The sequence below is a fragment of the Desmodus rotundus genome, chromosome 2 (assembly GCF_022682495.2).
Source record: "Desmodus rotundus isolate HL8 chromosome 2, HLdesRot8A.1, whole genome shotgun sequence".
In the NCBI taxonomy this organism is placed as follows: Eukaryota; Metazoa; Chordata; class Mammalia; order Chiroptera; family Phyllostomidae; genus Desmodus; species Desmodus rotundus.
Genome location: NC_071388.1, coordinates 185044153 through 185061540, shown reverse-complemented (window position 1 = coordinate 185061540; position 17388 = coordinate 185044153). Strand labels below are relative to the sequence as shown.

The 17388-nt window shown below is 39.8% G+C and overlaps 1 protein-coding gene across 2 annotated transcripts in view; it reads right to left on the bottom strand.

Moving 5' to 3' along the window:
* PARD3B (par-3 family cell polarity regulator beta) overlaps positions 1-17388 on the bottom strand; it is a 959988-nt gene that overhangs the window by 86367 nt on the left and 856233 nt on the right. For both annotated transcript variants that reach the window (XM_024564159.3, XM_053918986.1), the window contains one exon: positions 11534-11669. In XM_024564159.3, the coding sequence (XP_024419927.2) occupies positions 11534-11669 (136 nt within the window). The remainder of the gene's footprint in view (positions 1-11533; positions 11670-17388) is intronic.

Sequence of the window (17388 nt, the reverse complement as noted above, 5' to 3'; positions counted from 1 at the left end):
GCCAGTCATTACGGGGTTCAGGTGGGATGTGCTCAACAACGTTTATTCATAAAAAAGTTGGAGCCCCCAGAAACAAATATCGTGTGTGTTCTTATAAATGAAATAGTACGCCAATCAGACATGGAACTGAAAAGAACTAGACTAGGACTAGACTAGAGTTTTTCAACCGTTTAAAATCCTAACCCATAGGAAGAAATATAGTTTCCATATCCTGCTACATATGTGAATGTGTGCCTGCACTGGGTAGGAAACGAAAATTTCACCAACCAATACTAATACTTACTGCTTGCCATGCCTTCCATTCTATTTTTTAATTTATTGATTTGAGAGAGAGAGAGAGAGAGAGAGAGAGAGAAACATCCATTTTGTTGTTTCACTTATTTATGCATTCATTGGTTGCTTCTTGTATGTGCCCTGACCCGGGATGGAGCTGGCAACCTTGGCGTACCAGGAGGACGCTCTGACCAACTGAGCCACCAACCAGGGCCTATTCCAGACCATTCTAAATCTTTAAAATTGTCGATTGTGACCAAAGCATTGATTTCACGACCGTCTAATGAGCTGTCACACAGACACTGAAAAACTAGCCTCTAGGGCAGGTCTCAGTCTGTAACTGGGGCAGACGGTCCACAGATGTCCAAACCCTCAAAACGAGAGGTAGAGCCTAAAGACAAGCATCATCACCAAACATATGTTAAAAGCCACTGTGTATTTGCTTAAAAGTTCCAAAGGGCAATTGGAGTAGCAAGTGCCCTATATGCAGACAAAAGGAAAGGCTGAAACACAAGGGAAACATTACAGGGATAGAAGGAAATCTATCTTACTAATTTTTGGTTAGTCTATGTATTCACTGATCATTTTTTTTTCTGTACAATTACTTCTAAATATCTCATTATATTTTAAATTATGTTTCCTTTCTGCCTTTCCCACCAGACATGAACTTCTTATTTGCTTTTGAATTCTCAGAGTCAAGTAAATTTCTGGTATAAAGTTGCCACCAAATAAAGGCCTAAGGAATTAATTAATAAAGATATAAACCATATGCTTTGAAATGTTGTTCTGTAATCCTGGGGACAAAGTGACACAACATAAAAAATGGGTTTATTCCTCTTAACTGACGACAGGACATTAACAGGTTTTCTTCTTACTTTGGATACAAAAATCTTCAAGAAGGTCAGGGAAGTCGTAAGAGCTTCCAAATGAGATGGTATTCCGTTTCTGAGAAATTAAATTTATGAATCAATGAAGTGGAAATATTTAATGCTTAAAGCAAAGTGTCACTTTTTTCCCTATTTGCTTATATTCTTTCCATTCCCCCTCTATCATGTATGAGGATTAGACTTTTTTAACCTTACACATACATGTCTATATGTAGAGAAAGGAAAACGTTACTCACTTTCTCAAATTGGAAAATTTAAAAACAGAACCACATGTAAACCGCAAAGTCATAAATCTCATATTTTTTTCCAATCACCAATTTAAGTACAATGCTAAAAGATTTCTTCCTGCCATCATTCATATTAATTGGAGGACCATGATCCTCTCTTCTGGCATGTGAGTCTCTGAGTCCCTTACAACCACAGACACACCGAGCACACTGCTGCCGAAGTGCTGCCTGACCACTGAAAACTGAGCAATACCACAAGGGAACTGCACGGAGACCAGGACACCTGGCCCACACTAAATACATGAAGAAGGAAGGGTAGCTGATCTGTGTGTGTGTGTGTGTGTGTGTGTGTGTAACAATAAAAACAGACTTGCTATTCAGAAACAATTTAGGATTCTTGACAATTGTGATAAGGCAGAAATAAAACTGAAAAATGAAGGTATCGCCACATGGTTTGAGGGCATCCATTATCACAGAGTGAGCCAGAAGGTTCATTAGAGAAAGGACATCTGATCATGACAGGGAATGTCTTTCTCATACTACATTTCTTACTGTTTCTCTAAAGGAGTAACTGTAAAACATTAATATCTTCACACACACACACACAGAGCAATGAGGTCTTCCCTCTTGGTCAGCGTTGACGCAGTCGTTGGACTTGATGAACACTTACGTATAAACTGTCAAGTATTCAGCGAGTGATTAAACAGCAAAGGAGTGAATGGGTGCAGAAAATCGCCTTCCCTCGCGTGCTGCTTTGGCCTTGCCATCTAGGGAATGGAGCTATGTCTGGGAATAGGCTGAATGAAGGATGACATAGAAGGAGCTAAATCATTTGAAAAGAAAAACCTTCATAAAGATAAAACCCAAGAACTCCATTACTTTATGAAAGTCTTATCTGGAAAAGAGAAAAGAAACAATTTCGCAACTGTTTATAATAACACTGGTAAGCCCTTTCTTCTTAGATCATTTACTTGAGTAAATGGAAAATTTTCCTGTCAGCCTCGCTGAAATTAGTGGCATCACCTCTTGCCCTTACTCATGAGCGCTCTGAAAATTAGTGCTGTGATTTCAAGGTTCAGGATGAAACACAGAGAAATTAATGGGATTCAGAGGAGGACTGTGAAGTCACAGACTCTAGTAGGAGACGTTGCAATTGTATTCAAAAATGCGAATTCTTCTTGTGGAGAATGGCAATTTCCGTGCCTCTGTAGTGATGATTATTATTTTAGTGTTTTCTTTGATTCAAGTGTTTTTCCTGTTTCAGAAAAGAGTTTTCTATGTGTTTTCGTTTTCCAGACTCATTACTAGTTAATAAGAAACAAACGATATTAAATTTCAGAATGACTCAGTGTGAAAAAAAAAACTCCTTCAACGGAAATGGCCGCTGCGGTGACCTGATGGGTTGATTACCACTGGGCGGCTGTGAAAGGGATGTTCTGGCTTCGGAATCCGAACGCAAATACGGTGCGGATAGAGTTAATTGCCTTCATCGTTAAGTGGTATATGTGTTGTAAATGCCAGTTGAGTGGATTTTCATATCTTCTACTCCAAACATCTTCCTTTTAAAAATTTAGTACCCAAAGTTTCTTTCAGGACTTTTGAGCTCTGCTAAAACAAAATGTATCCAACTGATTTTAAACAGCCGTGAGAATAGTTTACAGAGTCTGGAATTCATAGGAGTCTCTGCTACGGTTTTTCCTATGTTACATAAAATGTCCATTTCTGCCATTGCAGTTGAAGAAAAGAATGTGATTATTGTAAAAGTTGTAATTTTGAGTTTCATGATCCAATGCAAACGGTTGTGGTCTGGGGGAAGTTACCCTATTCTAAACTCGACATCCTGACTGGAATTAATTGCTCATTAGAAGCAGAAAGATTTCTTTTTTTACTCTAATATTAGTACAGCATAGCGGTTTTTGACATATTATGGAAAAATAATGTGGCTCTGAACTTTCTTTTTCTGCCTTTTGGTATTTTGGTTTGGGTTTGAGCCAGAGATAGGCTAACTTATTTGATTATGGCACAAAAAAAAGAATGATTTCACTTCTACGTTTACGGAGAACTGATGAAATGATACCCAAATCTGGTGTTGGCTCAATACTATGGGGTTAAAAAACAAAGGAAGAGTGATAATTAAAGAGAAGTTCAGCAGAGGTAGGAAACAGATTTTACAGTGTTTCTAAATGACTAATCAGAGATTCCCTTTCTTTCAAACTTCTCGAAAAGTGTCTGAACTGCTGCCCGTTGCTCCTCCTTTCCTTCCAGTCCCGGAGTGAGTGCCGGTGAGAAAATCAGCCTGGCTGAGGATTGCGTGACTATGGTGCAAAGTCTTAGAACTTCAGTTTTCTTATCTGTAAATGGGATTAAAGCTACAACTACCTTATGGAATTGTTGTCTGGATTAATTGATACAAGGTATTTACACAGTATCTGGTACAATCAGCACTGAGTAAATGGTGCCATTGTTGATATTCATCTGGTTGTTGTGTAATTTATCGAGTAAATAATTTGCAAATATCCTCTTTGTGTTTCCCTCTCCCTCCTATTTTAAGACCTTACCTAGACCCCGGTATTTCTTTGATTTCGGGTTTTTGCAGAGCTGAAAGCAGAGGCTTCGAACTTTCTTCTGCTCTTGGGTCTTTGATTTTAGCATAAGGTCATTAAAAAGATTAGGTGTGCCCCCAGGGTCACGGATGAAAGGAGTGCGCTTTTGAAGGAAAAGTTTGTGTGTGGGAGAGGGAAATGGATCTTGACCTTTTTGACCAAGGGACTTTGCCCAAAGTGCCTTACAACCAGGCCTGATAGTCCCTACCTAAAGGGACTGGGACCATCTCAGTGGTAACCAGAGTCAGCTTGACCGGAAGGTCTCCCAAATGCTTTGCATATTGTATAATGTCCTGCGACATTGTAATGAAGCTCCAATAATGATTAAGATAGAATGGTTCTCTGGCTGATGGAATGTATTATTTCAGAACAACTCAGTGTGTGTACTACTTAAATTTCTCATTTATCGAATGCTTGCTACATGTATGACAATATTCTTTACATGTAGTAATCACTCAATTGTCACAATACTATTACATCAATTTTAAAGAAGGCTGAGAGGTTAAGTAAGTTGCCCAAATTTCCAACTGGTAAACAGTGTAGCCTGGATGTGAATGTAGGCCATCCGGCCTCAGAACCCACGCTCTCACACATTATGCTAAGACGCTTTCCATACCTGCCATATTATATTTACATTTAAGGTCATCTTTGCGTTTAGAAAGACCAGATGGGAAGGAAGGAGCAGTTTAGAGAAGCCGTCTCCAGGGCAGTTTCAGACAGTGCTGACTGAGGAGTCCTGGTCCGTGTGAGTTGCAGCAACTGGCCAGGGACCACAGAGGGCAGACTTAGAAACAAAAGGCCTCCTTTGGGGGGACATGAGGACCAGCTTGCAGGGGAAATCAGTCCCACTCCTAGGATCAGATCATCGCCCACTGGAAGCCAGTCAGACTGGGAGATCTGGGGCCTTCAGCTCTGTGCGTAAAAGAGAAATGCTGGAGAAACTTCAGGCTGTGGAGTAGCAACAAGACATCAAGAATGTGACCTCAAGGCCAGGGGCCCTTCCTCTCTTTCATAAAGGGGCAGTTTCTAGGGGTAGAGTCCATTAGCCTCTCTCCTGCTCCCTTCTCATAGACTTCCCCTAAGTACCTAATTTTGCTCTTAATCAGGTTAATCAAATGTCTTCTTCAAACAGAGAAGTCTCTCGGGGAGTGTTAAGGACCTTTATGGGTCAGATTTTGCCTTCCCCCCTCCCCCAGATGAACTGCACTGAGAGAATGGTGACATTGATGGAGGATGTGGAGAGAGGTAACTTTGGGCTCCTGAGCACTCTGGGGGAAAGGGTGGGACTAAGTGGTGTGCCATGATGGGGAGTTAGGGGTGATTAAGAGGCAGGAAACCTGGGGAGACACTCTCAAAGACTGGTAAATGGGAAGGGGCTAGAGAACATCTCAAAAGTGTATCAGGGAAAGAGGTAAAAAGGGAATTGCCTTTTCCTCCTCTTGGCTCAGATGGCCCCCTGCTCCTTCTCCTAGGTTGCTGTTCTACAATTGGCACAAGGTTACTGGATTTTAGTGGGCTTTTGTGGGTTGGTCTGGGGCCCTACAACCAATAATTTTTTTTTTCCTACAGGAAATCATTCCCATTTCCAAATTGGCAATTTCTAAATGGGTTTCTGAAACACAGTTTATATCTATGTTGGGGATTGCCTATAAACATGTTGCCTCCTTTCAAAATGATTTATGCTATGTTTAAAAGCTACAAATTCACTCATGATCTTCTCCCATAGAGCTAATATGTCAACATGTTCCTGTGAAACCCACATTGAAACATAAACAAAATAAAGCTACCAAAAAAAAATCTTCAACTTAATTTTGTCCTCTTCTTTCCTCAATTTTTCCCTATTTCCTGAGATCTAGTTGTCACAACTCTTTAAGTGGCATTTAATGTTCTACCAAGACCAAGTTCGATAAAACCTCAGAATACACTATGGACACAGTGGGGTTTTTTCCTGCCTTGGAACCTCTCTGCTCCTCCGTGCAGCTATTTTAGGAACTCAGGGGCCATATTAATCTGTTGATGGAGGGACACCTCGGGAAGGAACTGTTTATGGAGCTCAAGAGGGCTCGTCGACAGCGAAGGGGCTGGTTATTTCATGTTGGGAGCCAAACTACAGCAGTTTCTGGATGTGTACACTTGATGACTCCTGTTCTTTACTTCATTCCATATGTTAAAGATTTAAATAATGGAATATTTTTCTTAAATTGAGATACTATTGACATATAATAATTCATTAGTTTTAGGTGTACAACGTAATGATTTTGATATATGTATATAGAATATGATCTTCTCCCCCACACCCAAATACTCCAAGAGGATGTAAGATAGAACAATGCTACCCAAAAAATGAAAGTCACTTTTAGTCCTTTCAAAGAATTCTATTGCCTTTTCCTGGGGCAAATTCCCTGCTTTGGGGTGAGTCAAACTTTCACTTGCCTTGTGGGTTCCTGGGATAACTCAAAGATACTGGGCCAGTAGACAAAAATTCTTTTTCTTTTTACCTAGCCAATGATGGCAGCAAGTTTAATACTGACAATGGATCTGTTCTTTCTCATGATAAACATGAAAATACCTGAAGAAAAAGGCCTTTTCTTTTCTTCTTTTTCCTAAAAAATCTAAGATGATGGAGAAAGTTCATATTGTTGTTAGAACTAGACATTAGGGTAGACAAGACCTAATTGTGTCTGACATCAATTTTCTCTTTCTGTTAATAGCATGTTTATCTTTGGGGACTATCTCTTTTCCTGTTTGTTCATGGACTTTATGTAGGTCTGATTCCACTTGCTGTTTCCCGGGGTGGCCTTGTGACCTGGTTCTGGTCAGTAAGAGTACTACATCCTTCTGGCCACAGGCTTTCAGAAGTAGACATGTGACCCAGGTTGAGTTAATAAGCTATTGAATATTGCATTGAACATCAGTTCTAGGACTTCCTGGATGTATTGGAGGTGAGACAATCTCTTTCTACAGAGTTGGGTTGAAGGTGCTGATGGCTGTCTTGCCACCAGATGGAGGAGCCCCCTGAGAATGGTGCCTACAGAGAGTATAACAAAGCTGAGAGATGGGGAAAGACTCTGAATGGCCTATATGGAAGAGCTGGATCCAGCTTTGCCTGAAGTCTGGTATGCTGATGGACTTTAAAGTCATATAAGCCCATAAAATTTCCTCTTGTGCTTAGGCCAGTTTGTATTAGGTTTCCGTTCTTTGCAGAGCCATTGACTAATCAAAGGCTGTTTATCAACGTCCTTAGTTTTAATCAGATGCCAGTAAGGAGCAGAGAAGGAAAATGCAGTCTCATCTCAATGCTTGTATTGGACCATTGAAAGCAGGAGCTCACTCCTCTTTTTTCTCATTTGCAGAAAATAACATTCTGATGGTTTTCATACTTGTGTGGCCATTACACATTCCACCCTAAATCCCTCTCTCAAGATGGTTAGCATGATCTCAGCATCCTGTTCTCCCTTTCCTCCGACTGTAGAATTCACCGGATGTGTCTTTCATCGTCCAGACAGCTGCCAAGAATGTTCCCTTAGGTTGGTTGCTAGACCATCTTCATAATAGGGTGAACAAATCTTTCAGAATGTTTTCATTTACTCACCCAACCATCACCTTCCTGAATCAACCCCCTTTGCCAGAAAAATGAATCAACATGTCTCTTATGACAGTGGAAACTAGCATACCTCCTTCCCATCCATGTGTCTACAAACCTCTTCTTTAGATAAACATTTTTTCTAATTTAGAAAGAGTTAAAAAAAAAAAGCCATGAGGAGGTATGGTATACTCCATGCGGCTCTTTACAAAAGACAATAACACAGGTAGTAATATTTTTCTAAAGCTCTAGAGCCATCTTATTTCCGAAATTACTTACAGGATATTCATGTGGTTGTTAAATAAGCAGATAATCTTTATCTGCTAATTAAAAAAAAAAAACCTGCTTATTGCCAGAGGACTGTGACAGTCTTAACAAGTTTTACAGAAAATAAAATGCCAGCAGATAACAGGTATTATGTTTTCTTTTGGCAAATATTAACACTTCCCAGCTAGCATATCTTGCTTACTTAATTGGGCCTATAAAAACTCACCAGGCCTTTTCACTTGGAGCCATTGAAATCCTCTCAATTTGTTCTTTACAGCTTTCAGAGCCTAGATGGGAGAACAGCTACAAAACAGACTGGCTGAAAAGATTTTTAAGGTCTCATGTCCATATTTACAAATCTTGGAATCTGTGTGTATTCGCTGATTTTAACACAAATAAAGGGAATACATTAGGACCTCCTTCGGGGAAAAGAAACACACCAACTTTGAGAAAAAAGACAAAGTACGTGTGTTGAGGCAACTCTCAAATGGTCTCCATGGCTTTCCCAGTGCTCCTAACTGCACACCCTGCCTCCGACAGAGCCGTCGCAGTTTCTCTGACCTCATTTAGAAGCTCATACCTCTCTACAAGGTAGCATTTCTCACCTATGTTATTGTCCTTTTGTGTTTGGGCTCAGATGTCTGTATTTATGGCTAGATTGTGAGTTCCCTCAAGGTAGAGATAATATCGTATTCTTGTTATGAACACCTAGTCTACACTAAGTCTGAGTAAATATTTGTTAAAATTGAATAGGTGATGTAGAGAAAAGACCAGGAAAAGAGAATGATGTCAGAGCAAGTCAGGATCCAAGAGAATAGCGGGAGAAGTCTTCAGCTCTGGGCTGCCGGGCAGGCGTGATAATGGTGAGAACTACCAACGAGATGCCTGGGCAAGATTCAGAAGGTTCAGGGGCGGCCAAAGGAAGACTAGTAGTTTCATTGATAAAAACATATTTTCTTTCAAAAAAGAATCATACATTGTAATTAAGTGATTGCTTTCATCATTTTGGCTTTGAAGAGTTCTGTGAGCTACTTTTCTTTCTGACCCATTTTAAAACTACTTTAAATGTACTTATTAGGTAACTTATCTTCCTACTTTCCTTCTTGATAGTTCGGAAGTTCCCCTGTACAATGGGGCATATTTGTTAGGCCTCTCAATGAAGTACTGGACTTGGGGGTCCTGAGCTCATGACAGTGTTTTTTGATGACACTGGTCCATGGAATGATGATCTTGTTAGAACAGCTAAACTACTTTGGTGCTTGGAAGTGGTTGGAATTAATGTTATAATTTTACAATTGTGGGTCAGGAACCTTGACAGCCACCTAGAGAAGCAGCTGGGGCCCCTCTCTTGGGCCCCACTCATCCCCCTCATGGACTGTCAATCAGATTTTAACAAGTGGTGCTGAAGACCAGCATGGTCCAGGGGCCACAGTCTCAATCATAAAAGCTGCCTTGTTGGGTTTGGCTGACTAACAGGCGTGAAATGTTAACTTTCTAAACTTGCTTTCCTAGATCTCTCTAAACGTAGCAAGACAACGGTGCGATTTCTCAGGCTATGCTGGACAAAAGATACTAGTGTTTTTCCTTGGCTTGGGGAGGGGACAGGAAAGGACGCTGAGATTCTAATCCCTGGTTTGGAGTATCTCAGGCAATGACAAAGAGCTCTCGTCTTTTATGGCAGAGCATTTTCCAAGCATCCCTTTGGGAAGCCTTCGTTCCAAATTGTCTGGGAAGCATAAAATCCGTCACTTTTGGCATCAGTCAACACACCTGAGCATGGGAAACGCAAATTAAAATAGAGATACTTCTTTACTCACTAGATTGTCTGTCTAGTTACACTTTTGCTTGGCATAGAAATAGAATCATTAAGATGGGAAGGATCTCAGTGTGCAGTTACCTTGCTCAGGTTTGGTGAAGGTCAGAGAAATGTTTAAGTCAGGTGAAGGTTAGGCATTTTTATCCTTTTAGTTTGATATAAAGAGATCATATAAAATAAGGCCAAAAAGCAGGACTTGCTTACTCTAAAATTACTTGTCTTGTTTTGCTCATAGTCGGTCTGAGATGGAGGACTTTTCAATGCATTGGACATGGTGTTCTGTTTTGGTTACGGAGGAAAATACTTCCCTTTATTTTATTGCTTGTTTGTTTGATTTGATTAACAGGCAAGAGTTTCTTGTCAAAGTCAGCAAGCCAATCTCAATTGAGTTTGAAATGCAGTGAATTGTTATCTACATTATTATTCTCTAGAAATTGTTTTCTTCAGTTACTGAGAATTTAAGTGACCAGTTGCCTCATCATTGCTAATGTGATTCTGTTTAGTCCAAATGTCTATGATAAAACCAATAAATAGCTGTTTGTTCTGACCGATAATTACAGGATGCCCACCTCTGGAAGAGGCTGAAGCCATTTGGTTGGAGGCTGCCTATCCTTCCGATACATTTCTGATGAGAGTTGTTAAAAATCTATCATACATGGAAGAGCCTACTGGGCCAAGGAGTTTCAATTGCTCCACACAACAGTGTGAATGCTGAAACCAACTTTTAAATAGCAGTGTGGAAGTGTCACACATGAGATGCCACAGCTCTGAAGTGAAACCTAGAGGGAATCAGCTCAGACCCTGGACTTGGCTCTCCCAATCCTGACCTTGTGAGCATGAACATGAGTGTGAAAATCAGAAAAGAACACTTTCCTTTAATAAATTTGCCCTTCAAAAGAGCTGGTGTCTTTAGTGGCCACCAGGGATAAGAGAGTTCCTTACGTGGTTCTCAAGAAAGCACTAGGAACTGTAGCAGACGGCTGTGATCATCAAGGAGAGGGAGTGAGAGCTGACTCAAAAGAGGATGTTACCATCACCACATACAGCTGTGCTCCGGTAATAGTGTTAGCAATGATAGCCAACATCTACTGAGCGCCAAATTCTCAGCCACATTTATTGAACACTCAGTATTCTAAGTGTGAGCCGTGCACTTTTAATAAAACTCCAAGCACCCTCCTCTGGGGCAATTTTCTGCATGCTCAAGAGTCAAATGTACTTTGTAAGTATAGCCTTGCCTTCTTGCAAAAGGCAGAATGCATCACACTAGCATCACACTACCCTGGAAAACCCCACATTTAGGAGGTCACAATATTCTTTTCTGTTTCTGAATGTTGAAGGATTGACAAAGAGGATCCTCTAACACAAAAATTGCTGTTGTCTCAAAATAAAATGGTCTTAGTGTCTGGTAAGAGCAAAAATATGAATTGTTCGGTTGTAAGATACAAACAATTGATACCTCTGAAGATAACCCTTCCGCTGTTTACTTCTAACAACCATTTTCCAAAGGCGAGATGACTTTTGTTGCATGTTCTACTAATGCTGGCCTAGATATCTGAGACCCAAGAGAGGGGGACAAGAATTAAAGCTCAGTAGATGATGACAAAGATTCCTTGTCCTCTTTAAAACAGCAAACATCTGTTCCACCCAAGCTGGTTCCACCCCAAGTGCAACAGGGAGTAAGTATGGGAGCAATTAAAATGAACTACTGTACATCAGTGTGCTTTGGTTTATGTGAACGACTTCTGGGGGAGAGGATGGCTGTGGTTGGCATCGCCTGAATATAACTTGATGTATATCGAACATCCTTGGCCATGTTCTTTTGCTCTAAATACCTCAGTAAAGAAGAATTCAGTTATTGGAAGCAGGCATGAACTTACCCAGTGAAGGTCGTAATCAGACGGCCTTGCTCTTCCTTCGTCGTCCTCATATACTGTGAAGCCTTCCCTCCGAGCCTGATAATACTCCTTCCGCAACTTCTGGATGCGGTCAGCACTTCCACTCATGGGATGGCCACTGCAGAACATAAACACACACAGTCACACAGGGACCGTCATTCTGGGGCCTCACTTTTTGACCTTCTTATTACAGAAGCTGACCTCAACATTTGGAAGATTCAATAATGTCATTCAAATATGCAAGGAAATCTGTGAAATCGGTAATCACAATAAGCAAAAAAACCCAGTCCTGAGATGCACACCTGCAGCTTCGAGGGTCAGACCATCTAACTTGAGATTAATAAATGCCTTTTGAGTCAGCAGATAAGATAAATTTCTGACTTTTGGTGCAATTAAAAGAGCCATCCTATTTTTCTTATACTCAGAGAGTCTGATAACATTTCAATGTGGGTATCTCATTTTCTCAACTAACTGTTGCCTATGTGACAGGCTGTTTGACCTGAAGGTCAGCTGTGACTCAGCGTGGGCATCTGCCAGTTTTCAACTCAATGAGACTCACGAATTTTGGGAGTGGGAGGTGAGGTGTGTGTACACACGAATATATGGGAACACACTGGGCACAGGGAAAGGAAAGAAGGCGAAGCCATGCCAAGAAGTAAGAAGTAAAATAGAAAGCTGGTGACAGTAGAACGTATCATCTTGGTTACTTGCCCAACGTTGTCTCTCTATTTTAGACACTTTTTTCTCTTGGGAATTACAGCTTCCCCAGTGACCCATCCACTCAGCCCCAAACTGGTCAGCCAGTGGCTCCCTTTCAGCTAGTATTTGTCCCCATCATTTCAACAGAACCAACACCATGTGATACAATTCAGGGCTAGGAAACAAGAGAAGAATGATAGGCAGAACTCAACAGTTGTTCAACTTCTTTGGTTCATTTGAGGTATAACTGAGAGCCCTATTGTGCTGGACCTCAAGTTAAGATCTGGGAAAGTAAAAATGAACAATTCACAGTCCTTGTCTGCAAAAAGCACACGGTGTGGGAGTTAGGGGACTGATGGCGATAAAGAAGACTGAAATCCACTGTGATAGGCGATATACCAGAGGTCTGCAGAGGCACTGAGAAAATATAGACTGCTTAAACTTTGACAAGGCGAGAGAGCAGGGCCACAGGAGAAGATCACAGAAGTCTCCAAAAAGGAGGTGACACCTTGCCTGAGTCTGGAAGGATGCATAGATACTCAACAGCTGGATAAGTGAGATGAGGAAATTCTGGGTAGAGGAAAGGGGAATGCGAACTTCATTTGTCCTGCCTTACACACCTATCAGTTGTATTTTCTTTCTTCCCTCTCTTATTCAGGGAGCAAATTAGAATGAAAGGGAGTGCTGGTGACTAGGGGTATTTTGAATTTACTCCAGTGACAAAAATATATCACTTGCAGACTTTGATATTTTAACGGAATTTGTAACAACTCATCAACCATAATGATGCTCCTGTGTCATGAGCATGTGAGAATCCCTGCCCTAGTACACAGGGCATGTGGGAGGGAGCAGGGAGGAGAGACAGTTGTGACTGAGCAAGGTAAGTGAGGGCCCCATTGTAAAGAGCTTTACCTGTCCAGAAGATCCCCAGATATTACAGTTGAGTTTTAAGTTTAAATACGATATCTTATAAAATAAGATCTCTGAAAACAATAGAAAGAGGTTATCTACCATTTGTTAAAACACTTAACAGTATACTTGTAAACTATAATAAGAAAATGGTGATGAAACATCTTTTGGAGGAAAAGCATTCATCCCAAAGTAGACCGTAAGTTAATTGAAAGCATGACCATGTGTCAATATTACACAACCTCCCCACAAAGTTAGTACTGGGTTCTCGGCTTCCTACGTGCCCCACAGACAATGAGTAGCTGATACATTTGATTAAGAAAAGGCAAACCTTTACAGATCCCATACCTTTATTTTTTTAGTGTGTATTTTAAAACTCCCAAACAAGTCTGTTTCTATGCCATGCTTTTTTTTTTAATAAAAGTTTTTTTTCTTGAGCATTTGAAAAAGATAAGAAAAAAAAAACAAACGGAAGGCCCAATATGCTTTTCTGAACACTGGGAAGCTATTTGGAAGCACTTCCTTCATATGTGAGTACGATGAGCTGACTGTGGTGCCTGCATCCAACCAGCAGGCTTCTGCCGATTATGGGAGTGCAAGAGCCTTGCTCGAACTCACTGAATGACTTTAATCAACACAGTGCAAACATTGCATTCACAGTCTATGAGTTTACCCAAAGAAACCGAAACATTGAATTCAAGCAGAATGAAGTCATTAGTAATAAAAAAAAAAAAAGAAAAAAGAAACTGATAAAGCACTGTTTAAAAAAATCTACTATTTTCCTACATTTGTGGTGGGGAAAAAAATCATACACTATAAACTGTTCTTCTATGTCTATAAATACATAAGTTTAAAAATATGGGTTTGATCAGATTTTAGCTCTCAGATAGAGGGATTAGGGCAAGAATACAAAATCAGGTGTTTAGGAGTCAGAAAATCCCCCATGGCTGACAAGAACATGACCATTCACGCAGGAAAGAAACCTGGCCGCAGAGAAAAAAAACAGGAAAAATGTCTAGAAAGTCATGGACCATCTACGTTCAAAACATGCTGTCCCTTGTCCCTTGTGTGAATATTTTAAAGGAGATATGGGACACCATGCTCACCTGTCATAACCTGGGACTACATCTCAATATCACCTTCTTTCTTCTCTCCAATTCTCATTCTACTGTTAGTGCCTGTGTCATATTTTTTCCAAGTGAGTGTTTTATATAATAAAATTAGGAACATTAGGAAAATTAGGAATAAAATTCTGATTTCAGTTTTTAGCTCTTCTCTGCAGCTAACATCCATAAGTTCACCGTCACATCAGTAAAAATGATATGCACAGCTACTGTAACCAAAGCAGTTAATTGATTCCATTCTGTGTTGAGGATGCAGAGATTTGAAAAAGAATCTAAAAATGACTTTGTCATAACAGTAGCAATAAGCATAATAGTTATAATTTCCAGACACTGACATAGCAAACATACTTTTATTTACTCCACTTTCTACCCAGAGCAGACATCGCTAATCAACTACAGCATTCTTTCCCAATGACCCTAGACATGGTCTTAGAACACTTCTCAACTGGTAACTTCAGAAAGCCACTACCGATCCCCAAGAGCTGACATCTCAGTTTATTTTTAATTCTTGTGTAACAGGCACTGTAAACATCTCCAAATAATAAATACAATTCAAAAGTAGGTTTTATCATTCTGTTCCATAGAGATGAGGAATCTGAGGCTCATGGCTAATAGATGATGACCAAGGTCTATCAGATTTGAAAGACCAGTCTTTCCACCACTGCATACTGTCTTCTAACCTGGGTCTCTTCCTCCATCCTATTTGTATCTTAGACTCCGGGTCATCTAGCAGCATACTGGGCAGGAATGAAGGTTAAGGCTAGCCTTAAGCATTACTTTTTGTGGACTCTTATTTTCTTTTCTCTATTACATGTTATCTATTCTAGTTTTCTGGCTTTATGGAACTTAGCAGTAGTGATTCTAAGAAATCTTTTGCTTAATAGCTTCAGAAGTAATGTGAGGTTATGATGTAACTCAAATACTCTTGCAACCATATAAAATCAGGCAAAGCATAGTAACCCCATCTCCAAGTTGCTAGTTAGAAAATTAGGCTTTCTGTATTAGTTGTTCACGGGATAAAGTTAGTCATTCTTATTTTTTAAAAAGGTCCTGTTTTAGCTGTATCTATACTTGGTGATCAATGTCACTCCTATACCTTCAACATGCTGAAATTTTATGTTAAATGAATTTAAACTGTAACAAAACAGATTTATTTTGTAGTGATTTATTGTAAATTATACTGCCTGTGCCTTTAAAGACAGGTATGTAGTTAAACAGGCTCTTCCTGTAAAAGTTGAATGCTGGGTAGGGTTTAAGGTTGTAATGAAGTTCAGAAACCATGTCTTTTTTTTCATAGCCACCTATGGTAATACATACCCATATGCATTAAATATCACAGTAAGGCATTATCTGCTCCTTTGAAATCTAACCTTATTCTTCCTAGTTCATAATTAATTCAATTAAAGCACATTTTAAAATGAGTGTTCATTTGGGCATGTCATAGTCTCCACCCATTCTTGCTGCAGGCTGGAGAAGGAAACCAATATTTATTAAACTCCTATAATGTCCTAAATATAATACTTATGCTTTATATACTTCACCTCATTAGTCCTCATCAAATTTATGAGGATGACACCATGACTGACATTTCACGGATGAGTACACTGAGGCTCAGAGGGGTTAAATAGCACAATCGTTGAACGGTGGACCAGGAGTTTGTGACTCCAAAGCCAGTGTTACTTCTACCGTATCATGTTGCCTTTGGAGAAAGGCATTAAAATGCAGCAGGCACTTTGTAGCAGTAGTTCACAGGCATGTCAAGGCTGAGGGAATTTAGCAGAGCACATTCATAGCCACACCTTTTGATACATTTTTATTTGCACAGATCTGTGCAATAAAAATAGAGATAAAAGTAGCTAAAATAATAGAAATACATGCAGTGAAGTCTGTATTCATTAAAGAATGATGTTGGAGCAATTGCAGACTGAGATTTTTGGATAATTAATATTACATTTGTAACAGGCTTATGTGGGAAAACTGGTATAAAACTGAATGGGGTGTAAAAGAGAATCAGCATAAGACAAAGATCTCACACGAAAGAGAAAGAAACTGTGGTCAGGACCAGGACTGACTGGCAGCCAGGCCGCTCCTGCTAAAGTTCACCACGCACTGAATCAGAGGGGGTTGATCACTGACAATGAACCACACCGTTGGACTTGTGAATTAATTTGGGACGATTTTATGTGTATGCCTAAGCGGGCATGTATGTAAATACATGCATCCTAGCTATGATGACATTGCATATGGTTAACTTCAAAGAGCCGTGTTCTTTCAGATAGCTTGAGGACATGCCGCTCTTCTTCTGAAGGAGAGGTGCTTGCTTTTTTGCATTTGATGAGAACTGCCTTCATTTGTAGGTACTGGCCTGAGGTCCAGAATCAGTGATGTGGTTCAGCAATAGTCCTTATAAAATAGAATCTTAACAGGAGATTCCTACATGGATGTGGTAATCCTTATAAAGTCACTGAGTAAAACTATTCAAATTAGATGAATGCATGCCAACAATAATCAGTAGAATAGGGAGAGTTTTCAAGTTTGGGGTTAGGTAGATTTTTAAATTTTTTTATGAAGTTACTATAAAATGGTATTTTGATGTTTATCATTAAATTCTTAATTACATAAACATGGTGTTAATCTTTCTGTACTTACAAAAGGGTGGAATTTTAAAGGTTTTCTCAAAAAGGGTTAGTCTCTTGAAAGATATGGAGTGAAGAAAAACACCTTTGTATCCTTTTAAGAATGCCAAGATGCTATGCTTTTCCTGTTTCCCACCCCCCACCACCATGGGAAGGGTTGCTTGTCTTTCTGCTTCAAGGACTTAAAAATTATAGTTATAACCTTCAAATTCAGTAGTACCATAGTTCTGTCTTAGAAAATGGGGCATATTTTTTTTTTTCAAAGTGGGAGCAGAGCTCTCAAAGTTCCCGAGATGGTGTCGCATTCACACTCTTGATAACAAACATATAATCTAAAATATAATAAAATCTATATGCAAGCTTATTTTACTAATTTTACTTTAAGTCCCAAACTAGTTTCTGGAAAAAAATTCAGCTGAGGACAGAGGTAGTCATGGACACAACTGTTGCTTATTTTCTCTTGGTGACT